Here is a 21325-nt window from a genome sequence, read left to right on the forward strand (position 1 = left end):
TGTAGATCAGAAGTTCTTGCCTCACTTGTTGCATTTTAAAGCGTATTTTAAATCCAAAAGTACTTTTTAAAACCTTTTTTTAACCTGTTGATCAAACTCCACTAAAGTGGTTGTAAACCCTTACATACACCCAGTGAAGTGACTGGCCCCAGGTGATACACAGAGATAAAACAAATCCTCCTACATAAGTTGTACCTGTTTATCTAGAGCCGTCTTTCCCCTACATCCATTCAAAGTGCAAAATTTTCCACAGGATCTCTCAGCTCTGAAAAGCAGGGGGCGGAGAACTGAAGTTACATTAGTGAGGAGATCTCTGAGAGTTGATTGGAGAGAAAGGAACACACCCCCCTTCACGCAGCTCACAGGACCAGAGCTGAGGCTGTCACTGTGCTGGAGGTTCCTCCCCTGTCACCATGTTTCTCTTGGTGTCAGGAAAACTTGTCAGAAGTACCTCGTGCTTATAGCAGAGAAATGAGGCAGCAGCCAGAAATGACACTTCATTCTCTTAATTTGGGCAAGCACACACTATAGAGGGATATGCTTTGTTCATATTTCATGTCTGAAGTTTACCACCACTTTAATAGACCAAACTGTCCAGAAAAAGTGGCAGTTTTAGGGTTGAGACCAACCATTTATCACTGACAGGGGTGCTTACAATGGTTAGCTTTTATATATTTTTGTAAAACCTTTATTCCAAAAGGAAATATAACTGTTGCTTAAAGTGTTAGCTGGAATTTGACATTAATGTGTTAGTCAAGTCCATCTAAAGCTGCTAGTACATCCAACACTGCCCTCTCCCCAGATTGACTATGCTGCTGTCCAAAGGTGGCTCCATTGCTCCTCTATATGGCAAGACACTAAGGCAGGAAGCGCCGAATCCCAGCCTGTGATTCCCCGCTGGCACCCGGCAGTCTCCATGAATTACTTACAGGGGGAGAGACCTTTGTATAAACAACACGGATCTCTCCCCTTTCGGGTCCTGCACAATGCTTTGCATGGCTCTGCTTAGCAGAGCCATACAAAGCAGTGTGCTTACAGTTGAAAGCACACACACAGCTTATAGTGAAACCGCACACAGTTAACCCTTTGATCGCCCCACATGTTAACCCCTTCCTGCCCAGTGCCATTAGTACAGTGTCAGTGCTTGTTATTAGCACTGATCACTGTATTGGTGTCACTGGGGATGTTAGTGACATCTAGTCAGTTCCCCCCTAGTGTCAGAATGCTCGTCGCAGTCCTGCTATAAGTCGCTGATCATTGCCAGCCATTACCAGTAAAAAAAGCATAAATAAAAAATCTCAGTATATATACTGCCATTTTGCAAACGCTATAACTTTCATGTAAACCAATTAATTTACACGTATTGGGATTTTCTTTTCTTTTTTTTTTTTTTTTTTTAGCAAAGACGTGTAGCTGAATACATTTCAGCCTAAATTTATGACGAAATTTTATTTTTAAATTTCTTTTACTGGGCATGTTTAATAGCAAAAAAGGAAAACATGGTGTTTTTTCCTCAAAATTGTCTATTTTTTTGTTTTATAGCGCAAAAAATAAATGCACAAGCCATGAAATACCACCAAAAGAAAGTTCTATTTGTGGTGGGAAAAAAAGGGCTTAAATTTCATTTTGGTGTAGCGCTGCAAGACCACACAATTGTCAGTTAAAGCAACACAGCGCTGTATCGCATAAAATGGCCTAGTCAGGAGGGGGGGGGGGGGGGGGTAAATCCTCAGGAGGGCAAGCGGTTAAACCACTGTGGTGTTTACTAAATAGAAATAGAAATATATCAGGTTCCTCTATGGTGTAATTATAAAGGTGCTCAGCAGCTCTAATTTAGGTTTCAGGTATTAAGATGGCTGACGGGGAAACAGGACCTAGGCCTAATGACATAGCAACTTCGGCTCTCCTAGATAAAAGCCTGCTTTACACTGCTGCTTGGATTAAATGCTTTCTCAAGAAATTTGGCAAAGGAATTGTTCACTCATGTGCATGAATGCCAGAGATGCTTTATACTGACCAATTAACCTTCACATTCATTCACAAAAAAAGGCCCATAACTCTGCCAGTGACCATGTATTCAGGGTAATCGCTGCCTGAGTCTGTTACCAAGGAGCCTCAAATGCACGAAAAAGCCTTCTGGTTGATATAGAAACCCATGAGAAAGTAACGGCTTCCTTTTAAACTTTGTCCTTTTGGTATTTTTCCTGTCTTCTAGTCAGATGCTTTTGTAAATGATATACGGCGCAAGGTAGTTTAGGAGCTCACAGGCCTTTAACTGTGTGCAAGTGTTTTAGTAGGGAAATCTAAAACAAGGCCTGTTTTTAGTAGAACTGGGGTCCATGCATACAAAAACTGGGACCCCTCTTCTAGTGACCTTTTTTGCTGACAGCAGTACTTTTTTATTTATTTTTATAGCTCATATTGCAGTTTTTATATTTTTAGGATTCGTTTAAACATACGGCAAAAATTGTCTTGTCTCTGAAAAGCAATTTGCATCATTTTACAGAGGCATTTGACAGGCAGTGAGGAAGCTTGCATTGCAAGTGTTTGCAGTGTGGCTCCATTGACTTGTATGGGTTACATTTGGCAGGCAATAGTCTAGTATAGGGGTCTAATTGCTAACGCATCATGCGTAATCCCCCCCCCCCCCCACTGCCTTTGCAGCGTAAGCAGAAGCAGTTGGGAGCAGGGGCGGACTGCCCATTCGAGCACACGGGCCCGGGATCAGTAGGGGGCCCCATGAGATGCCCCTGGTACCTTTCATTGGATTTTTTATTGGCTTTTTTGGGTGTGGGCGAGGACACGGGCCCCATTATCCCCTATTGCCCAGGGGCCCCATGATTTGTCAGTCTCCCCTGGTTGGGAGGTGTTTTCACTGCCCCCAACAACAGGTTTAACCTACCCCTTTAGCCCTGGTTCACACTGATGCGGTGCAGAATTTGCAGTGTTTTCTGTGCGAATTCCACACCACATCACAATCGCACCCTGTTAATGCAAACCACTGCGGGTGTGCTTGATAAGTTAACACCCCGAAATTGGTCCGCAAAACGCAGTGCGATGTGCAGATGTGTGAATACCCATGCGATCCGATTCTAGTGCGGACCAAAAAAGGGTCCTGCACCTTTTGGTGTAAATGCAGTGCAATTTAAGCCATACAAAATGCATGGGTCAAATCGCACCGCGCAGAATACGCATGTGATTTGCACAGGAGTGAGGTTCCTGTGCGAATCACATGCGGTATGCCACACCGAACAAGTGTGAACCCAGGCCTAATCTAGAATTAATCCTGTAACTGTCCTTGCTTTGAACACTGGTTATCTTTGCAGCGAAATCCCTGTTTTTTTTCTCTTTCCAAAAAGAAACTTCACTAAACGATACTTATAGATAATTACAGGCTTTTTATTCTTTGCATACCTTATTCTTTTCTTCACCATTGTGTGTCTGTCTGTCTTGACCGGAGCTATGGTTTAACTAATGAATGTAAGGTTATATCATATCTGCATACAGAGCTGCATTCTGTTAGCATGGATGGCAGAATCAACTGATCCTTTTTTTTTCCTCGTTCAACTTATGATTTAAGCCGTCTATAACAATAGTAATAACTTCCTTTTGGGTGGGCGCAGTGTTCTTCTGTGGGAAGGTCTGCAAGCAGTGTTAGGAACTATGTTCACTGCAATCTGCATCGTATGTCCCCATGTCTGAGTTGTTCTCAGTTGCTGCTTATTTTATAGGGTAATAAAATTACTTTTCCAGTGCCAGTTTCCATTTGAAACTGATTTATAAGATCACTTTATACTTTGATATTTGAGTAGTAATGGTAGATTGTACCCAACCCCTGAAGTCTCATTTTGTGCCCATGTGCACAGTTTTGTTTTTTTTGTTTTTTTGTTTTTTTTATAATGACACACCATCATACTTTACCCTATATGTGACTATCCTGTTTCAAGGAGTTTCATCTTCTGAAAACACAAATTAATACAACAGTACAAAAAATGGCCACTGCCCCAGTCTATAACTGGCCTTCACAGCAAGGAGCACATGGAATGGCGATGCATGTCAAGCAACAAAAGAGAAAAATTCCCAGCTCAGCTTGCCAACCAGCCTGCAAACAAAAGCGAATTAACCTGTCTAACAATATGCGTTAAAAACGGGGGTTTAGTTAGCACACATTTGCAAATACATGCGTAAGCTACAGAGCCTCATCACGGCACCCCGATATTCTGTATTTCCTAACTCTACAAATTTTGAGAGCCTCCATAGGAGAGGCACATGTATTTAATGGATAGACCAAGCGCAGGTGGACCTGAGGGAGCCCACCCCTCCTTAAAGGTATATGAGCGCACTGGACACCCAGCATGTATCACAATGGCAGCCAAGGTGTCCAGTTATAGACTGGGGCAGTGGCCATTCTTTGTACTGTTAAATTGTTGGTGAGGGGGTGCACTGGACACCTTGGCTGCCATTGTGCTATGTGCTGGGTGTCCAGTGCACTCTTATACCTTTTAACCTGCCCAGGTTAGGGAAGGATCAAGCTTTGGGATAGTCTGTTTCCCAGGCTTTTTTTGGGTTCTGCCCTCCACCCTGGTTTTCATATAAAAATCGGGAAGGCCAAGCTCGAGGAGGCCACCAGGACAGTGTGGGAAGCAAGAAGGTCCAGATGACCAAAAAGGATGTAGACTGGAGCAACTCTCACCTTGCATACCTAAGGGAGGCTCCACTAATGGACTTTGAATACCTTTTTGACTCACACCTGTACAGGTATGCCTGGACAGCCACAAAATAGTTTGTTAGGAGGACTGTGTTTACACAGTTTAATGCTGCAGAAACATTCAGTGTAGTTTGTTGAACTATTCTAAACCCTCATCTGAAGTTACTCAAAAGGTGGATGGTAGAATATGGCGTATCAGAAGAACAAGGCCTGAAAGCACTCACGGGGTACAGAAGGAAGGCCACCACAAAAGCATTACCTTGGCAGGAGGGTTGGAGCTGGAAAATGGTTGGTTGCCACAGGTAACCATTTACTGGTTGGAATGTATTGCAGCTGATCAATAAACATGGTACCTGGTGTAGGTAAAAGGTACTCCTGTAGTAAGGGGGTCAGCGTTCCGCCTCCCTCCCTAGTGGTTGGTTCAGCTAGAGTAATTGGAACTGAACCCGCAGTACAGAGACGTTAGATAACTTGCCTCATGAGGTCCACACTAGGTGCACAGCGGGACCCCATTCTGTCACTGGGAATGAGGTGGCAGATGTAGGCTGGAATGGTGGAGGGAGCATGGGCTTAGCAGTGTCCCTCCTAAATGCAATATACATCATGCTAGGGTGTGTAATAACAGAAAACATCAGAAGAATGCTGTACATCACAGAACTGCACACAGTACATGGCCTATCTCTAAGCCAGGGTACTGCCTTAATGTTGACTTTCACATGACCGCGGCCCCGCTTAGTCCCAGTCATTGATGAGCATGAGCGGTGAGGCACTCCTGCGTGGAGGCCCCACCCACATGTGGACAGGGCCCTATTCTGCAGTATGAGTGCGTACTTGTTCAAGAGAAGTGTTTATTTGGGTTGCAGAAAAACATTAACACCAGTATAATAGCCTGACAGAATGCAATGCTTTTCATATTTAATTTTAGGAGTTGTATAACTGCTTTCATAGTATAGAATGAAAAAAAAATGTTCTTAATATAAAAATATATAGACTGGTTACAACACTAGAAGCTCACCTTGCAGGACTTCTGAACCCGTCATTCAGAATCCTACATGATGAAATTCTGACACCTTCCCTTGTTTTGAACTGTACTCTCAACTACAAAGATTAGATGTCTGTCCTTCATTGCAGCTATTGCATCAAATACAAATGGGGATGGCAAATGCACATATGTTTGGAATTCTCTAGTTCTCTAAGTACACTGGTGAGTCTGACCCCGATTAGAGTTCTCCTGTAGATAGGCAGAGGGTGTTTTATTGTTAAACACTGGCTGTAATAAAAATGAGAACATTGTTGTGTTTATCTAATTCTCTTAAAGATGTAATCACAGTATGGCTTCTAGCTCAAGGCTTCTCCCCTTTAGGTAGTAACTTTATAGGTTAAACTTTGTTTAAACTGGCCCATGCAGTATCAGTGATGAGCTTCAGCCAGTAGTTTGATTGTTGTCCTCATCTAAACTGTCTTCCTAACCCAACCATAACAGTCCTGGGGAGCATTCAGTTTGTTTTTGACATCTACTCCTTCTTGCTTTAAGCAGAATTCCACACAATAATAATGGAAAAACGAATAACCAAATTAAATATAAAATAACCAACCAGCCTTGGTGCAGTTTTCACCTAATCTTGAGATCTTGCCCGCAGTACTCTTTTGTGTAGTGGGGAAACACAACTACACTTAACTCATTTCTGTCTGGCCCATGGTGGCTTCCCTGATTTGGCTGAGTACTATCAGCATGAGACCCTCAGGATCTAAGTACTGAGCACTTGGGGAATGCCTGCAGGGCAAGGAGCCTGGTCTAACTACCACTTCCCAGATTATTTTTATATCCATCCTAGACTTAGCCTGCAATGGACCCCACAGTGATCCCAATGGGACAGGCAGTTTCCAGAAGACCACCCATATAATTTAAAGGAGCATTTCACTCAAAGAGGTGACTTATCAAGAGTTCACAATGCTAATAATGTAAAGTACTAGTCAACCCCCCAAGAGGGTTGATGACACACAGCTTTAATGTTGCAAACCATCCATAAGAGTATAAAGACAAGCAGAGAGGCTTGTACCCACAGGAGGGGTGTTCCGAAGTCCTGTATCTCCATACAGCAGTCCCATAATGCAAAGTCCTCTTGCTCCACCCAATTCACCCCCAGAGGAGGAAGCACTACAGTACAAGCCTTCAACTACATCCTGAGCCTTGATAGTTCAACTGCAGAGAATACAGGTGATCACTTCTCCCAGTAAGGGCTGTCCCTCCTGAAGTTCTACTAAGCAATAAATCTATCGCCTTCTTATCATGGTTTCCCTCTCCAAATGTGTAAAATAATTTGGAAATGAATATACTGTATATGCTTGCCATTAACACCTGCATAAATGAGCCCTTAGGCAAAGAACACCCCTCTACCACAGCCCCAGTCATGTGGACCATGAATTGAAATGCAAAACATTATCCATTAAAGCCAATAAAAATAAATACCAGACCCCTGTCACCAAAATAGACTCTTGTCACCATGAGGTCACTTTTACCCAATAGGTCACCTGTAAAGAAGTTGGACTATACTAACTGTCTGGCAGCCTTTGCATTCAAAGCAGCTGCATCTCTGCTCCCCAGCCACTGCAAGCATTTGATGGCCGAATCCTTGCTCCCTCCATCAGCTGTGGTTCTTTATGCCAACCCATACAGAATGTAAAAGCCAGCCAAAGGAACCACAGGGAAGTACACTTTTTCTACCAAGCTGTAAGTGTGGAATATTTGCAGCGGCTTCTAAATACATGGGCTGCCAGAAAGCTCTGCATATGGCCTTGCCGGATAAAATACACCTGTATTTACAGTGCCTGTAAGCCCTAGCTGCATCATATTTTTGCCCCATAACCTGCAATACAAAATGCGCTGTGCACCTGTAATTTTGTGCAAATACTGATGCTCACAATTACACGTACATTAGCATAGTTTCCCGAATGCAAGCCCGTTGCAGCGTGTGGGGGCTCCTGGGCACTGTACATACAGGAATATTTTATGCTGTACAGCCATATATCTGTACTTTTCATGTACATGATTCTTAGAGGTTATCTACCAAGTAAAAGTGATGGGACCACCCAGAAATAAAATTCCAGCCATTCTGTTAGCCTTTTATTTTTGTTTTTGGATTCCACTAAGGACAACTACTGCCTGAATAACATTTGCCAACAGTTAATTTTAAGTTCATGTAACAGTATTCAGCATTATTGTGCAGGAAGGAAAGTGTAGATAGATGTGTACACATCACTGTTGTGTACCTTTTTTCCTTTCATCCTCCAACATTATTCATCACCTCAGTTTCTGCACAAGTGTTCGCTTTCACATGTCAGTATTGGCCTTTTTATTGCTGTGAGTATGTCATAAGCAGCAATAGTGCTGTTCAGACTAGTACAAGTATTTGTGTCTACAGACATGATGTATTTAGTAACCTGGAAGCAAAATATGTTTAAAGAAATTAAATGTCTAGAATGATTTAATTAAAGTAAAACTATGTCTAAAGTGTTGCAGCACATACACATACTCTTAGTTTCCCTGCAAAATTTCATAATTACCTGTTGAATTTGCTGGTGAAGTCCACCTAATGCACCACTTGTAATGGAAGAACAACTCTGCTGCAATGCTCCTGAATTCCCATTGCTTGCACTACAGTGGGATGAGAAAATGTTGCAGGGGGCATGACTATCAGCATTTAATGCAACACACATTACTGCCTCACAACCATGTGAATTGGCCCAAATCTGATGCTGCAACACAACTGGAATGTAGATACCTGTGGAGAAATTTTGGTGTGCTTCAATTATTTTTATTTTTTATAGGTACTTATATAGCGCTGTCAATTTACGCAGTGCTTTACATGTATATTGTACATTCACATCAGTTCCTAACCCTGAAGGGGCATACAATCTATAGTCCCCAGCTTACATTCATACTTACACCTACTAGGGCCAATTTAGACAGGATCCAATTAACCTAGCATCATGTCTTTGGAGTGTGGGAGGAAACCCATGCAAACTCCAGGCAGGTGGTGCTGTGGTTGGGATTTGAATTAATGGCCCTAGTACTGCCAGGCGGAAGTGCTAACCATTTAGCCACTGTGCTGCCCAATTATTTTTCTTTTTTCCAGTGAAAGGTGCCTTTTGCATGCAAACCACTAAATACACTGCCCAAATACATACGTCAAGTGTTTGTACATTTTTAATTTTTGACTAGCCATTCCTGATATATGGTGCTAGTGCTTAACATCACAGTGCCATTTCCTAGTATAGTATTCCTGGTCCTGGATCAGCTCTTTGCTCACTGGACATGGAAACAGCATAGATGTCAACTGTCCTGGATTTGCCAGGACAGTCCCACATCTAGGTGCTCTGTCCCGATAATGCCTGGTCTTGAGATCACTGCATCACCCTTATTTGGGTATGTGCAGTAACTCTAAAATGCTAACAACTGAGGGGATTATTACAGAAGATAGGTGGTTCCCACCTAATTTAAGGGCATGGCTGCCCAGAAATCGGGTGTGATATGGGTGGGACTACCTGAAGTGGTGGGTCTTTTGAGTAGGATTGCTTGCAAGTAGGTATATCCTGGACAGGATCACCCAAAAGGAAGGCTTAAGTGTGAGTTTGTTTGCGGGTTTGACGGTGTATCGAGACTGGGACAAATATGGTGGTATCATGAGAAAAATAGATAAATGATCAGTGATCTGCAACCTGATTTTAGGAGGACTTAAGGGACTGATGGTTGACTGGAGGAGGAGAGTGGGAGGGTGTTGTGCATCCAATCAGATCTTATGTTGTTAATAATATTTTTTTTTTGTTGTCCTCCAGCAGTACAATGTAAAGTCTAAACTTCTTAATTAAACCTCTTCATTGTTTTTATTATAAATAGGGAATAAAGATTTATATTAGGAATATGGTGTATCTTTTATAGTTTGTATGTAATCTATGGGTATCTGACCCTTTTAGATAGCATAGTGATGCTCAGTATGACCACTCTGATATCCAGTAGAATTTACAAATCAGTGTTACTGCAGCTCTGACTTTTTCCCTTGTCTCACAAAAATCTGCAAGTAAAGGGAAGAAAGTAAATTCATGCAAACCAAATACAGCCTACACTGTGTTACAACAGGCACCATCATGAACCACTAGCTGGGTAGCAGTCAATGGGCTTGTCTATCAAGGCAAAGTGCAATAATCAACAGCATATTAATATTTGATTATTTCTTAGTGGATTAATTTCAGCAACTTAGATGTGAGTGCTATGGTTTTTTTATGCTCTGTGCCTCCTCATAACTCTATACAGAGATTTTCTGAATGAACTTTTACAAATAAAGGGAGCAGTTATAAACAGAATTGCCCTAAGTGCAACAAGTTAATAGCCCACATAATTAAAATTGTAACGTGGTTTTACTTGTTGGTGTCACTATGTCGGGGAACTAGGTCCCCAGGACACGATGATACTTCTTGTAAACACCTGGAAAAGGTGAGGGGTCAGGTCACTCAGACTGCAATGAGCTATATATCACTGTCAACTTCCTTCTGAAAACCTCAGAAAATCCCAGAAAAAGAAAGCAGATGGTTAACTCGGGAACGCTAAAGCAAAAAACGAAATGGCAAAATAAGTCCGAGAGATTCCCGAAACGTTGGAGTAACTAGAATTTGTTGCAGCCAAAGCCATGGCACCCTCCATAATGTTCTCCCAGCATAGGTTTCCTTTAAAATTCATGTAAAGCCAAAACCTTTTTGTCATATCTGTTTTGGATAGTTATAGAAGGGTTGGCACCCTATTAGGTTTTATTGCTGTTTTTGTCCTCATTTGGGAGATATACCTTCTCTACTGGTCCTACTGGCCATACCCACTAAAGTAGTAAGTGGGGGGATCCAAAATATTAGTTTTCTCCAGAACCATAGGTACTGTAAATCTTCTAATTATGACACCTGTTCTGATGTCAGTTGTCTAATTCTCCTTACTCACTTGCTAACAAAACAACATACATTTTGGCAATACATACGCTTTACTTTTGGTATGGTGTGGTATCAGATATAGGTGCACAGCTGTATTCTGCTGACCATATTTTTGGTTCTTTTAACTTACTGTAGAAGGATGAAACCATTTTGTAAACATTTTGTCTTCATTTATTTCTGATATGAATCCTGTATTTGCTCTTTTTAAAGTAGAGGCATTCTTTAGATTACGTTCACTTCATTTCATTTAGGTCAAGGACACAGCAGTCTGGAGTTATTTGCCTACAAATCAGCTGTAAAATGTGGACTGAGTTCCAACTGCTTTCATCCGTGAAGTTGACGAGTCATAATGTACTTATGTCCCCTATAGCAACACCTTGTCGTAATGTACCTACAAACCTAATAGACTGTTCGCCTTATTTGGCCTGCTACAATCAGATGCAAAAATCTTAAGTCTATATCTACTTCCATACCATGTGTGGGAAGTATCAATCCAATGTTTTGTAGTTCCCAGACTAAATGATGTTGTTATGCTCCACAAGATAAGCTGGCACTGGCCATGGCCAAACAGCCCCGTCTTCATGGAAGCGAACATTTGCCTAATATGATCATTATGTTTGTAGAATGATTGCACTATGGCTAGCTCATACATGCAAAGCCAGACCTCATCTAAAGTCTGTGGGCACCTTCACCCAAGCGAATGGAAGAAACCTGGGACTCAAAGGATGTCTGGCCAATGTGTAAAAGTACATACCTACAGAACATGGCTTTTTCCCCAACCACATATTTGTACAGATGTATCCCCCAAACTGAACAGAACTTAGCTGTCCCTTCTTGACAATGGAATCCGTCAGTAGTGGTAAACGTTCCCAGCTGATTGCTTTTTTCATTCTAAAATAACCTAGTGATTGGGGTTTGTTTCAAGCTACAGCCAGCATTTCCACATAAATCATTGTACAGACTAAACTTGAAATAAAAGGTGCTTTAAGCTGCTCAACAAAGCTGCTTATTTCTTGTCTTATTCTTTGTAAATGCCTTGGGAATCTGATGGTCTCTAGGCTAAGATTTACAATCCAGGATTAAACTCTGCCGACTGTATGTGTGCGAGGTTTTACCCTTAAGCTCCAGCGGTTTAATAATGCTGGTAATATTGGCTGTGTAAAATCACGTTAAAAAAGTGAGTTTTTTTAGCGTTTTTGCATTAGCGTTTAGCTGCGGGTTTTTTGTTTCGTGTTTTTTCGCATTTGTGTTTTTTCTTTTTGTTTTTTTTGTTTTGTTTTACCAAGAAAAAAATGTTTTTCCAAAAAAAAAAAAAAAAAAAAAAGCAGAACTAGTGTGTTTCTAGGGGAGTTTTTAGCTGTAAAAACGCTCTAACGCCAAAAAACTGACGTTTTTGGACTTTTTTTTCTTTTAGGAAAAGAAAAGTCCAAAAACGTCGGTTTTTCAGTGGTAGAAGGTTTTTACAGCTAAAATAAATCCCCCTAGAAACCCGTTGTGTTTTTTTTTTTTTGGTTTTTTTTTCCCAGCCAAAACACGCCCCTGCCAAAAAATGCTGATTACAGTCTGTGCATGGAACTTTGGATAACATGCTGGGGAGTTTATTGGCTGTAGAAAAAAACGTCATCCAGTGTGCATGAGGACTTATGAGTACCGGTTTCCTTTTCTGGAACACCTTTCTTCTTTCCCTGCACTCACCCATTTAGTTCACCTGTAGGAGCCCTTTGAAAGCATATGACCATCCTCCCAGGACTCCTTGTTCAGGCCTAAATAGGCAATCTCTAGCACTAAACACTGTTAAGTGAAAGAGTAGAATGGCCAATAACCCAGAGTAAGCTTCAATTTTTAGGGATTCTAGTCGGGACTACTGCAGGCGAACAGGACTGCAGGGAGCATAAGAAGGATAAATATCTGTTGGAAGAGGGGTGGGGCCATCAAGAAAACTTGTCACTTTGCCCTTAATGGGTCATTGACAGATTCCCTTTAAAAAAGGGGACTAAAATAATTGCTGAAATACTTCTAACATTGGTGCAGATGAACGCGGAGCAGTGAGTTTGTTGGCAAGGCTAGTTAGATTGAAATGTCGAACAACATTTGAACAGTACACTCGTGGGAGCTTTCATGGCTCAAAAGATGCTTTTCATGCTGTGTTAACTAGTTGAAATAAAGGGGAAAGAAAATCTATTAGATTTCTGCTGTTAAATGACCTGAGACTTTTGATTAGTCTTGCTTACTGCTTCAGCTTTTATGATATTCACGCTTGCAGAGCTCTTGTGGAGATCATAGGCCTTTTTATTTTGATGAATAACACTCTCTCTTTTTCTCACACAGAGAACTACACTACTCGAACCCAGTACAGTGCTGTGCCAGCTTCCTACAGCTCCCGCTCCCAGGTCCTCAACTCCGATCAAAGGATATCTGTGAGTACCTGTTGACTGAGGTTTGTAGGGTGGGGTGACATAATTTACAACTGTTCATACAATGTATGAGCATCTTGTAATATGTTCTACTGCAAATTCTATCCTTAGTTCTGGTTATGTTAGATCTAGCGTTTCCACTTTACATGAAATTGGCCTGTTTTTGAGTCAAGGCTATTCTATCTAGAAAAAATAGGTTTATCGTAAAATGAATGTCTACAAATTGTTACAAGACAATCAACTGTGGTCACAAAGCAAACCCTAAGGGCCCATTTATGCTGTTGAGACCTGGTGCATTGTGTTAATGCATGCATGCATACATACATACATACATACATACATACATACATTAATGCAAGTTGCGTTAATTCAGCTTATTTATTTGAATAGGCTGGAAAAACAATAACCTGCACTAAAAATTGGACATGCATAATTTTTTGCAATACAGTGTACCACAATGCGCCATGAGTTGTTGTCAAGGACAAAAAGGTGCGGTGCTGAAGTATCAAATAACAAAGTTCAGTTATAAATGCACACATAAATTGCACTAATCCCAATGTGGATAAAAAGTGACAAAATTGCAAAGCTAAACAAGTGATGATGGTGAGCACTAACAAAGTGCTAGGTGTTAATACACATACACAGTCCTAAAAACAGTTCACGAAAAAGTGCTTAAAGGTGATGATCCATCTGAGGAGATCTCAGGTAGGTGCTTTTTACAACCTCCTGGTGACGTGCCGTGAAATTGTTAGGTATACGCACTCACCAGATGCGCAGCGGTTTGAGAGCATGATGGGAGGTGTAGTTTCCTGGTGAGCGGCGCACGAGTTGCGGATGGAGGCGCTGTGCTGGGCGGTGTGAGCTGATGGTGGGTAGCTGGATGGCTTTCCAAGATGTAAGGTGAAGATTTGCTCATGGCTTGGAATTCAGCGACACAGAAGGACTGGTACTGTATTCTGGGAGCACATCCATCTGATAGCCAAGCAGAGCTGAAACAAAAGCACCAAAAGCTAGCTCTGATATACTACCCACATGAGCAGCACAAGGAAGAGGACACTGAACTGACTACAGAGGGAGCACACAAGTTTATTGAAAACCAGTGAAACTTGGAAAATTCTGGGTAATGAAGAGAAAAAGTGAGAGTACGACTTGCAGCGCCATGTGAGCGGATACCTGTACAGAGCCCATTCTGGAGTAAGGCCTAAGGTGCTGCAAAATGCCCAGGGGAAGGGGATACATATCGGTGTGTGACCAGACCAGGCTGATCCTGTCCTTTTTAAGGAGATCTCCGGCAGACAACTTTGAGATATGTGTGTATGTACAGTGGGGCAAAAAAGTATTTATTCACTCACCAATTGTGCAAGTTCTCCCACTTAAAAAGATGAGAGAGGCCTGTAATTGGCATCATAGGTCTTTTATACTGATAACAAGTTCAAACAGGTGCCATTGATACAGGTAATGAGTGCAGGACAGAGGAGCCTCTTAAATGTTTGTAGGTGACCAAATACTTATTTTCCACCATAATTTGCAAATAAATTCTTTCCAAATCAGCCAATGTGATTGTCTGTCTGGATTTTTTTTCTCATTTTGTCTCTCATAGTTGAGATCTACCTATGATGCCAATTACAGGTCTCTCATCTTTTTAAGTGGGAGAACTTGCACAATTGGTGGCTGATTAAATACTTTTTTGCCCCATTGTATATATGTGTGTGTGTGTGTGTGTGTGTGTGTGTGTGTATATATATATGTATATATGTGTATATATATATATGTATATATGTGTGTGTATGTATAATATATATATAAAATAGTGTGTGTGTATGTATGTATGTAGGCGTGTATATATGTGTGTATGTGTGTGTGTGTGTGTATATGTATGTGTATATGTATATGTATATATGTGTATATATATATATATATATATATATATATATATATATATACACACACACAAAGGCTGCGCATCTGGTGAGTGCCTATTCCTAATAATTTCACGGCACGTCACCAGGATGTTGTAAAGAGCACCTACCTGAGATCAGATCCCCTCAGATGGATCATCACCTTTTTTAAGCACTTTTTCATGAACTGTTTTGAGGACTGTGTATGTGTATTAACACCTAGCACTTTGTTAGTGCTCACCATCATCACTTGTTTAGCTTTGCAATTTGCACTTTTGTCACTTTTTATCCACATTGGGATTAGTGCAATTTATGTGTGCATATATAACTGAACTTTGTTATTTGATACTTCAGCGCCGCACCTTTTTGTCCTTGATTATTTAGGAGGTTTTTTGGTTTGCCTTTTTGGTGCTTTGGCTGCTTGTGATTATTATAGCGCTCACTTATTTTATTATTATTTTATACGCATGAGTTGTTGTGCTCTGCAGTGGGGTGCATTGGGGGTGCAATTGATAATGAATGATGGACTCCAGCTCAGACTGTGGTTACCAAGAGCTGTAGGTGTTTCTCCGAAAAACATAAAATATCTATATACACTATAAAAATTAGAAAAACAAAACCATATGTAATGCCCTGCAGTTTTTTTTTTGTTTTTTTTTTTCTGGCAAAATCGGGTTTAAAGTGGTTGTAAATGCTCAAGGTTTTTACCTTCATAAATACTATGCATGAAGGTAGAAAACTTTCTTTGTGCAGCAGCACCCCCCCCCCCCATACTTAAGCCCCCTCTCGATCCAGTGATTTGCACTGGAGTCTCGGCTATCCCGGGAGTCCCTCATTGGCTCCAGCTGCTGTCAATCACAGCCAGTGAGCCAATGAGAAAAGAGGGGGTGGGGGTCAAGCCATGGCTCCGTGTGTGAATGGATGAATGGACACACGGAGCAGCGGGTACCCCCATAGCAAGCTGCTTGCTGTGGGGGTACCAGAAAGGAGGGAGGGGCTAGGAAAGCCTGCGGGGGACCAGAGAAGAGGAGGATCCAGGCTGCTTTGTGCAAACCCACTGCACACAGCAGGTAGGTATAGCATGTTTGGTTTTTTTAGAAAAAAAAGTTAACCCTTTAGTATCCCTTTAAACACTAGCTGCATTTAGCACTTGGGCGGTCCTTCATGTCAAAGGAAAATACTGTGGCCAATCAAATGAATAAACATGGGTAAACAAGGTACTGTGTTTAGCATTTTTCTGCTGCCAGATGAGCTAAACATCTAGGGGAGTTCATGTGTACATAAGGCATTAATATGCTTTGAGTTGAGACAGCCTATTTATTTGAATAGACTGGAAAAGCACTAATCTGCAAAAAAAAAATTAGACATGTCATTTTGTGTAATACAATGTACCACATTGCACTGTTCGTACTTTGCAATGCAGGTGTGTTAGGATGCAATTGAGAATGAATGAAAAACTCAAGCTCAGACTGTGAATGCTAAAGCAGAATAATCCAGTCATTTAACACCTTCCCTGAGATTCTGGATCTTATACCGCATAAATGAAGAGTGAGCGCATACATAAGTCTGGGTGATGAAACACATCAGCCGGAGTCGTTGCGTGCATCACGTGACCATTGGAGTGTAGGAGAATCGGCCTTCGTGAGCTGATGGGCAAATGTTTAACACTGCCATATTATATAATAACATTTGTTAGTGCTGTGAAGCACTCCATAAAATGTGAGTTGAATGTTGTTTTTTTTTTTTATATTTGAGTAAAATGGGTTATACTATGAAGAAGTAATTTTATCTTTTTTTATTTTGGGAAAGTGTTCCTTCTGATGACATCACTATTTTTGTCTTGGTGAGAGGAATACACGGAGGGATTTAAATTTAAGCAGTTTATCCTTTCCCTAACAGCATAGAAACCAAGTGAGTGATCATGCATAAGGGAACACAGTCTGGGAACTCATAAAGGAGGTCATAGACACCCATTAGAATTCTGTCAAGGTGCAGAACTGAAACTGTCAGTGCCCGACAGCTACATGAATGTTAGGTACATGACTCACTCTGTGCCTGCACTGAAGTTGAAGCATCCATAGTGGACATTTCTTTCCCAGTATGCTTCCACTCTCCCTCTCTGGCCACTGCGTCCATCACACTGACAAGTGTGTGGCCAAACATGTTTTGTACTGGGGTTGGGGGAGTTTGATGGGGAACAGCAGTGCACAAATCCATAGCGGCTTTTAAAATTTGCCCACTGCCCTATTCCGATGAGGAACTGGTCACTCTGTTCCCCATCAGGTTCTGCCCACCCATTGACAAGTCATTTCCCATATACTGTATAGGCATTGACATATTTAGATATTGACGTCATCTGTATTTTCGGATCTTTGCTTAAATTAAGTTTTCAGCCAGGGAATCTCTCAGCAGACAGCTAAATGGAGCCACAATATCGTACTGTGCGGGAAGCTGTCAATTTCATGGCCGCTTTATAGCTCGGACATGCCCTACTCTGTGTACTGGCGTACCTCTGTATTCCAGCTCAGAGCTCCTCTTGATCACCACCAGTTTCATAATCTGAGAAATGGCAGTAATTCTTTAAGAAGTTGTCACTGAAGTAGCTACAGGTTCTTAAAGTAGTCGTAACAGAATTAGGCGCATATAGTTCTTTAAAAAAAAATGGCACTTTTCTGATAGTTTCCTTAAGCTTTAATGGTTTCCCCCAATTGTGTTTTGGGTTCTAACTGTGGATGTAAAGAACAGAATAACCACAAAAGATTGCTGGGGGTTTTAATAGACATTTTCATGGTGTTCTTTTAATTACAGGAGTTTTCATGGACATTGGTTTGGTGCTCTTTTGACTACAGATTATACTATAGTAATTGTCCACTAGACTTTTACTTTAGCACTATTGTATTGTGATATGTAGAGATCAGTGATGTAGCATTGCCATATTTATCAAAGGATATTTAAAGCCAGTATAATTTCTTTTGTGAAATATTAAATAACTAAGGTGCTAAAAAAATGTATATTTCACTTTATCAGTGTTCCTATACAGTATGTATAGCTGTTCTTGTTCCTTTTGAGAGGGTAACATTTGGCACAAGATAAACTGATCCAGCAGATACTGAGAAGCAAGGAGAGACTCATGCGCTGCCAAAATACCTTTTACTGAGAAAAGCTGCTGCCTAAACCAAAATGTGTTTCCACATAAAAATGACAAAGAAAAAATTGTGTGTAGCTGCTAATAAGTGCATAAATAACAAAGGCCAATAAAAGAAAATAAATAATATATCAAAAACCAATAAAGTGAAGCAAAAATGGATATACCATCAAACCCGTGTGTCAATCGATCCTCTTTTAAACTCAAAAATATACACTGCTCAAAAAAATTAAAAGAACACTTTTTAATCAGAGTATAGCATCAAGTTATTGAAACTCTTGGGATATTGATTTGGTCAGTTAAGTAGCAGAGGGGGCTCTTAATTTCATTAACACCAAAGCAGCTGAAACTGATTAACAACAGGTGCACTAGATGGTCAACAATGAGGCAACCCCCAAAACAGGAATGGTTTTACAGGTGCAGGCCACTGACATTTTTTTTTTTCCCTACTCCCTCTTTTTTGACTGTTTTTCACTAGTTTTGTTAGTCAGTGTCATTATGGGTAGCATGAGGCGATACGTGGACCCTACAGAGGATGCGCAGGCAGTCCAGCTGCTCCAGAATGGCACATCAATATGTGCCATTGCCAGAAGGTTTGCTGTGTCTCCCAGCACAGTCTGAAGAGCATGGAGGAGATTCCAGGAGACAGGCAGTTACTCTAGGAGAGCTGGACAGGGCCATAGAAGGTTCTTAACCCATCAGCAGGACCAGTATCTGCTTATTTGTACAAGGAGGAACAGGATGAGCACTGCCAGAGCCCTACAAAATGACCTCCAGCAGGCCACTGGTGTGAATGTCTGTAACCAGACAATGAGAAACAGACTTCATAAGGATGGCATGAAGGCCCGATGTCCTCTTCTGGGCCCTGTGCCCGGCACCATAGAGCTCGATTGGCATTTGCCATTGAACACCAGAATTGGCAGGTCCGCCACTGACGCCCTGTGCTTTTTACAGATGACAGTAGGTTTACCCTGAGCGCATGTGACAGACTTGAAAGGGTCTGGAGAAGCCATGGAGAAGATTATGCTGATTGTAACATCATTCAGCATGACTGTTTTGGTGGTGGGTCAGTGATGGTCTGGGTAGGCATATCCATGGACCTCTACAAGCTAGACAATGACACCCTGACTGCCATTAGGTATTGGGATGAAATCCTCAGACCCATTGTCAGACCCGCTGGTGCAGTGGGTCCTGGGTTCCTCCCGGTGCACAGCAATGCCCGACCTCATGTGGCGAGAGTATACAGGCAGTTCCTGGAGGATGAAGGAATTGATACCATTTAATGGCCCCCACGCTCGCCTGACCTAAATCTAATAGAAAACTTCTGGGATATCATGTTTCAGCCCACCCAACACTGCCAGGTTGCACCTCAGACTGTCCAGGAGCTCAATGATGCCCTGGTCCAGATCTGGGAGGAAATGCCCCAGGACACTATCTGTCGTCTCATTAGAAGCATGTCCTGATGTTATCAGGAATGCATACAAGCATGTGGGGGCCATACAAGCTACTGAGTAGCATTTTGAGTTGCTACAATGAAATTTCAGCAAAAACAGACTAGCCTGCTGCATAATTTTTCACTTTGATTTTTGGGGTGTCTTTGAATTCAGTCCCCTGTAAGTTGACAATTTTCATTTCCATCATACGATGGGGCATGCTTGCATTCCTAACACATTACAGTCTATATCAGTATAGATATCCAGCATTATGTTTTTCCCCATTGAGAAACTGATGTGTTTTCAAAGTGTTCCTTAAATTTTTCTGAGCAGTATACAGTATATTAAAATATAGTGCATGAGCACCAAATTACAGCTGTATAGAAAACCCTAAATAAACACAAAATAATCAAATAAAAATAGAATAATGTAACATAAGTAGCCACAGGGCACACTTTTTTTAATGAAGTAAAATAGAAAATTAAAATCACACTCACAAGGATTGCGGGCTCACACAGCCCAGATACAGCATGTAAACAAAGAGAGGTAAAATGGCGGCTTCCAGCGGCACACTGGACATAACTTTCCATCCAACGCATAGCGTCACAGGTCACGTGACTTCATCAGGGATAGCTATGGTGGTGACGTTATGTGCAGTGTGTCGGTGGAAGCTGCCATTTTTGTGTTGGGGGCGTGAAAGAGAAAATGTAATTATAAGGCAATGATGATGTTGTGTTTTTTTTTTTTTCTCCTTTACAGTCCAGTCGCTCAGTTGGATATGGTACCCTTGGGGGCATGCGCTCAGGCTACTCTTCCCGCTCTGCTGTGGATGTTGGGGCCTCACAGAGAATCAGTGTACCTCCTCCACAACCACGATACCCCACCTCCCGTCCATCCTCCTACCATGAAAAGGTCTATTCAGGTCGAAGAGATTATGATACAATGTCTCTGAGATCACTGCGTATTGGAGATGGTGATGACAGATATGACCAAGGGGCAGCTTCTCAGTCAGCTTACTATACTCGTCAGATGTCTTCTGTTAGCGCAGCACCCACAATGCAGAGATCCCTCTCAGGAACCTTTGGTCAGGATGGTGGTGGCGGCTCATGGGTTGAACGAGCAGAGGTAGCACAGACGCGAACAATCCGTGCACCTGCCATGCGCACCTTACAACGTTTCCAAAGCAACAACCGCAACCGTGCCGCCTCTGGATCGTATGGCACCTTGAATTCAGTTGCAACTCAACAGATACAACAGTCAGCTGGAGCAGGCTCTGGGTATTCTACAGCTATGATTGACCAAACCTCTCGAGCCCCATCTGTGCGAAGCCTGGCAGAGTCTACACAGCAAGTTCAAGACATAAGAGGCATGGATGTTTTTGATGGAAACAAAAGTCTGATGAGTCAGCATTCATTCACTAGTGGGTAAGTTTCTACTAAAGTAATTCTGCAATTTATTTTTCTCCATGGTCTACTTGTCAACAGATAACATGTGAGCTTCACTATGTCAGGCAGTAGGCCACCTTACAGTGTGAAAAGCATGTACCGGAGCTTTGCATATTGGCGCACTGCAAAGTTGAGTTACTAAATAGTGGCAGGGAGAGAATATATTCTTATATAAACCTTTATATAAGCCAAAAATACACAAAAATCAAAGTCCAAAAAAAGAGGATTACCACATTTGGCGTTCCAGGAAGCTGCTTGAGGTGGAGTTTTATGGGAATACATGCATTTTTTATGATTTCTAAATGAAAG

General features: G+C 41.6%; 1 protein-coding gene across 4 annotated transcripts in view; it reads left to right on the forward strand.

Annotated features, from left to right (window-relative positions):
• The window catches only part of PKP3 (plakophilin 3), a 154461-nt gene that overhangs the window by 90828 nt on the left and 42308 nt on the right, over window positions 1–21325 (forward strand). For all 4 annotated transcript variants that reach the window (XM_089655059.1, XM_089655060.1, XM_089655057.1 and 1 more), the window contains 2 exons: window positions 13010–13098; window positions 20331–20995. In XM_089655059.1, the coding sequence (XP_089511185.1) occupies window positions 13010–13098; window positions 20331–20995 (754 nt within the window). The remainder of the gene's footprint in view (window positions 1–13009; window positions 13099–20330; window positions 20996–21325) is intronic.

This window comes from Staurois parvus, unplaced genomic scaffold, assembly GCF_062004578.1.
Source record: "Staurois parvus isolate SC_StPar_1 unplaced genomic scaffold, SC_StPar_1.0 ptg000818l, whole genome shotgun sequence".
Lineage (NCBI taxonomy): Eukaryota > Metazoa > Chordata > Amphibia > Anura > Ranidae > Staurois > Staurois parvus.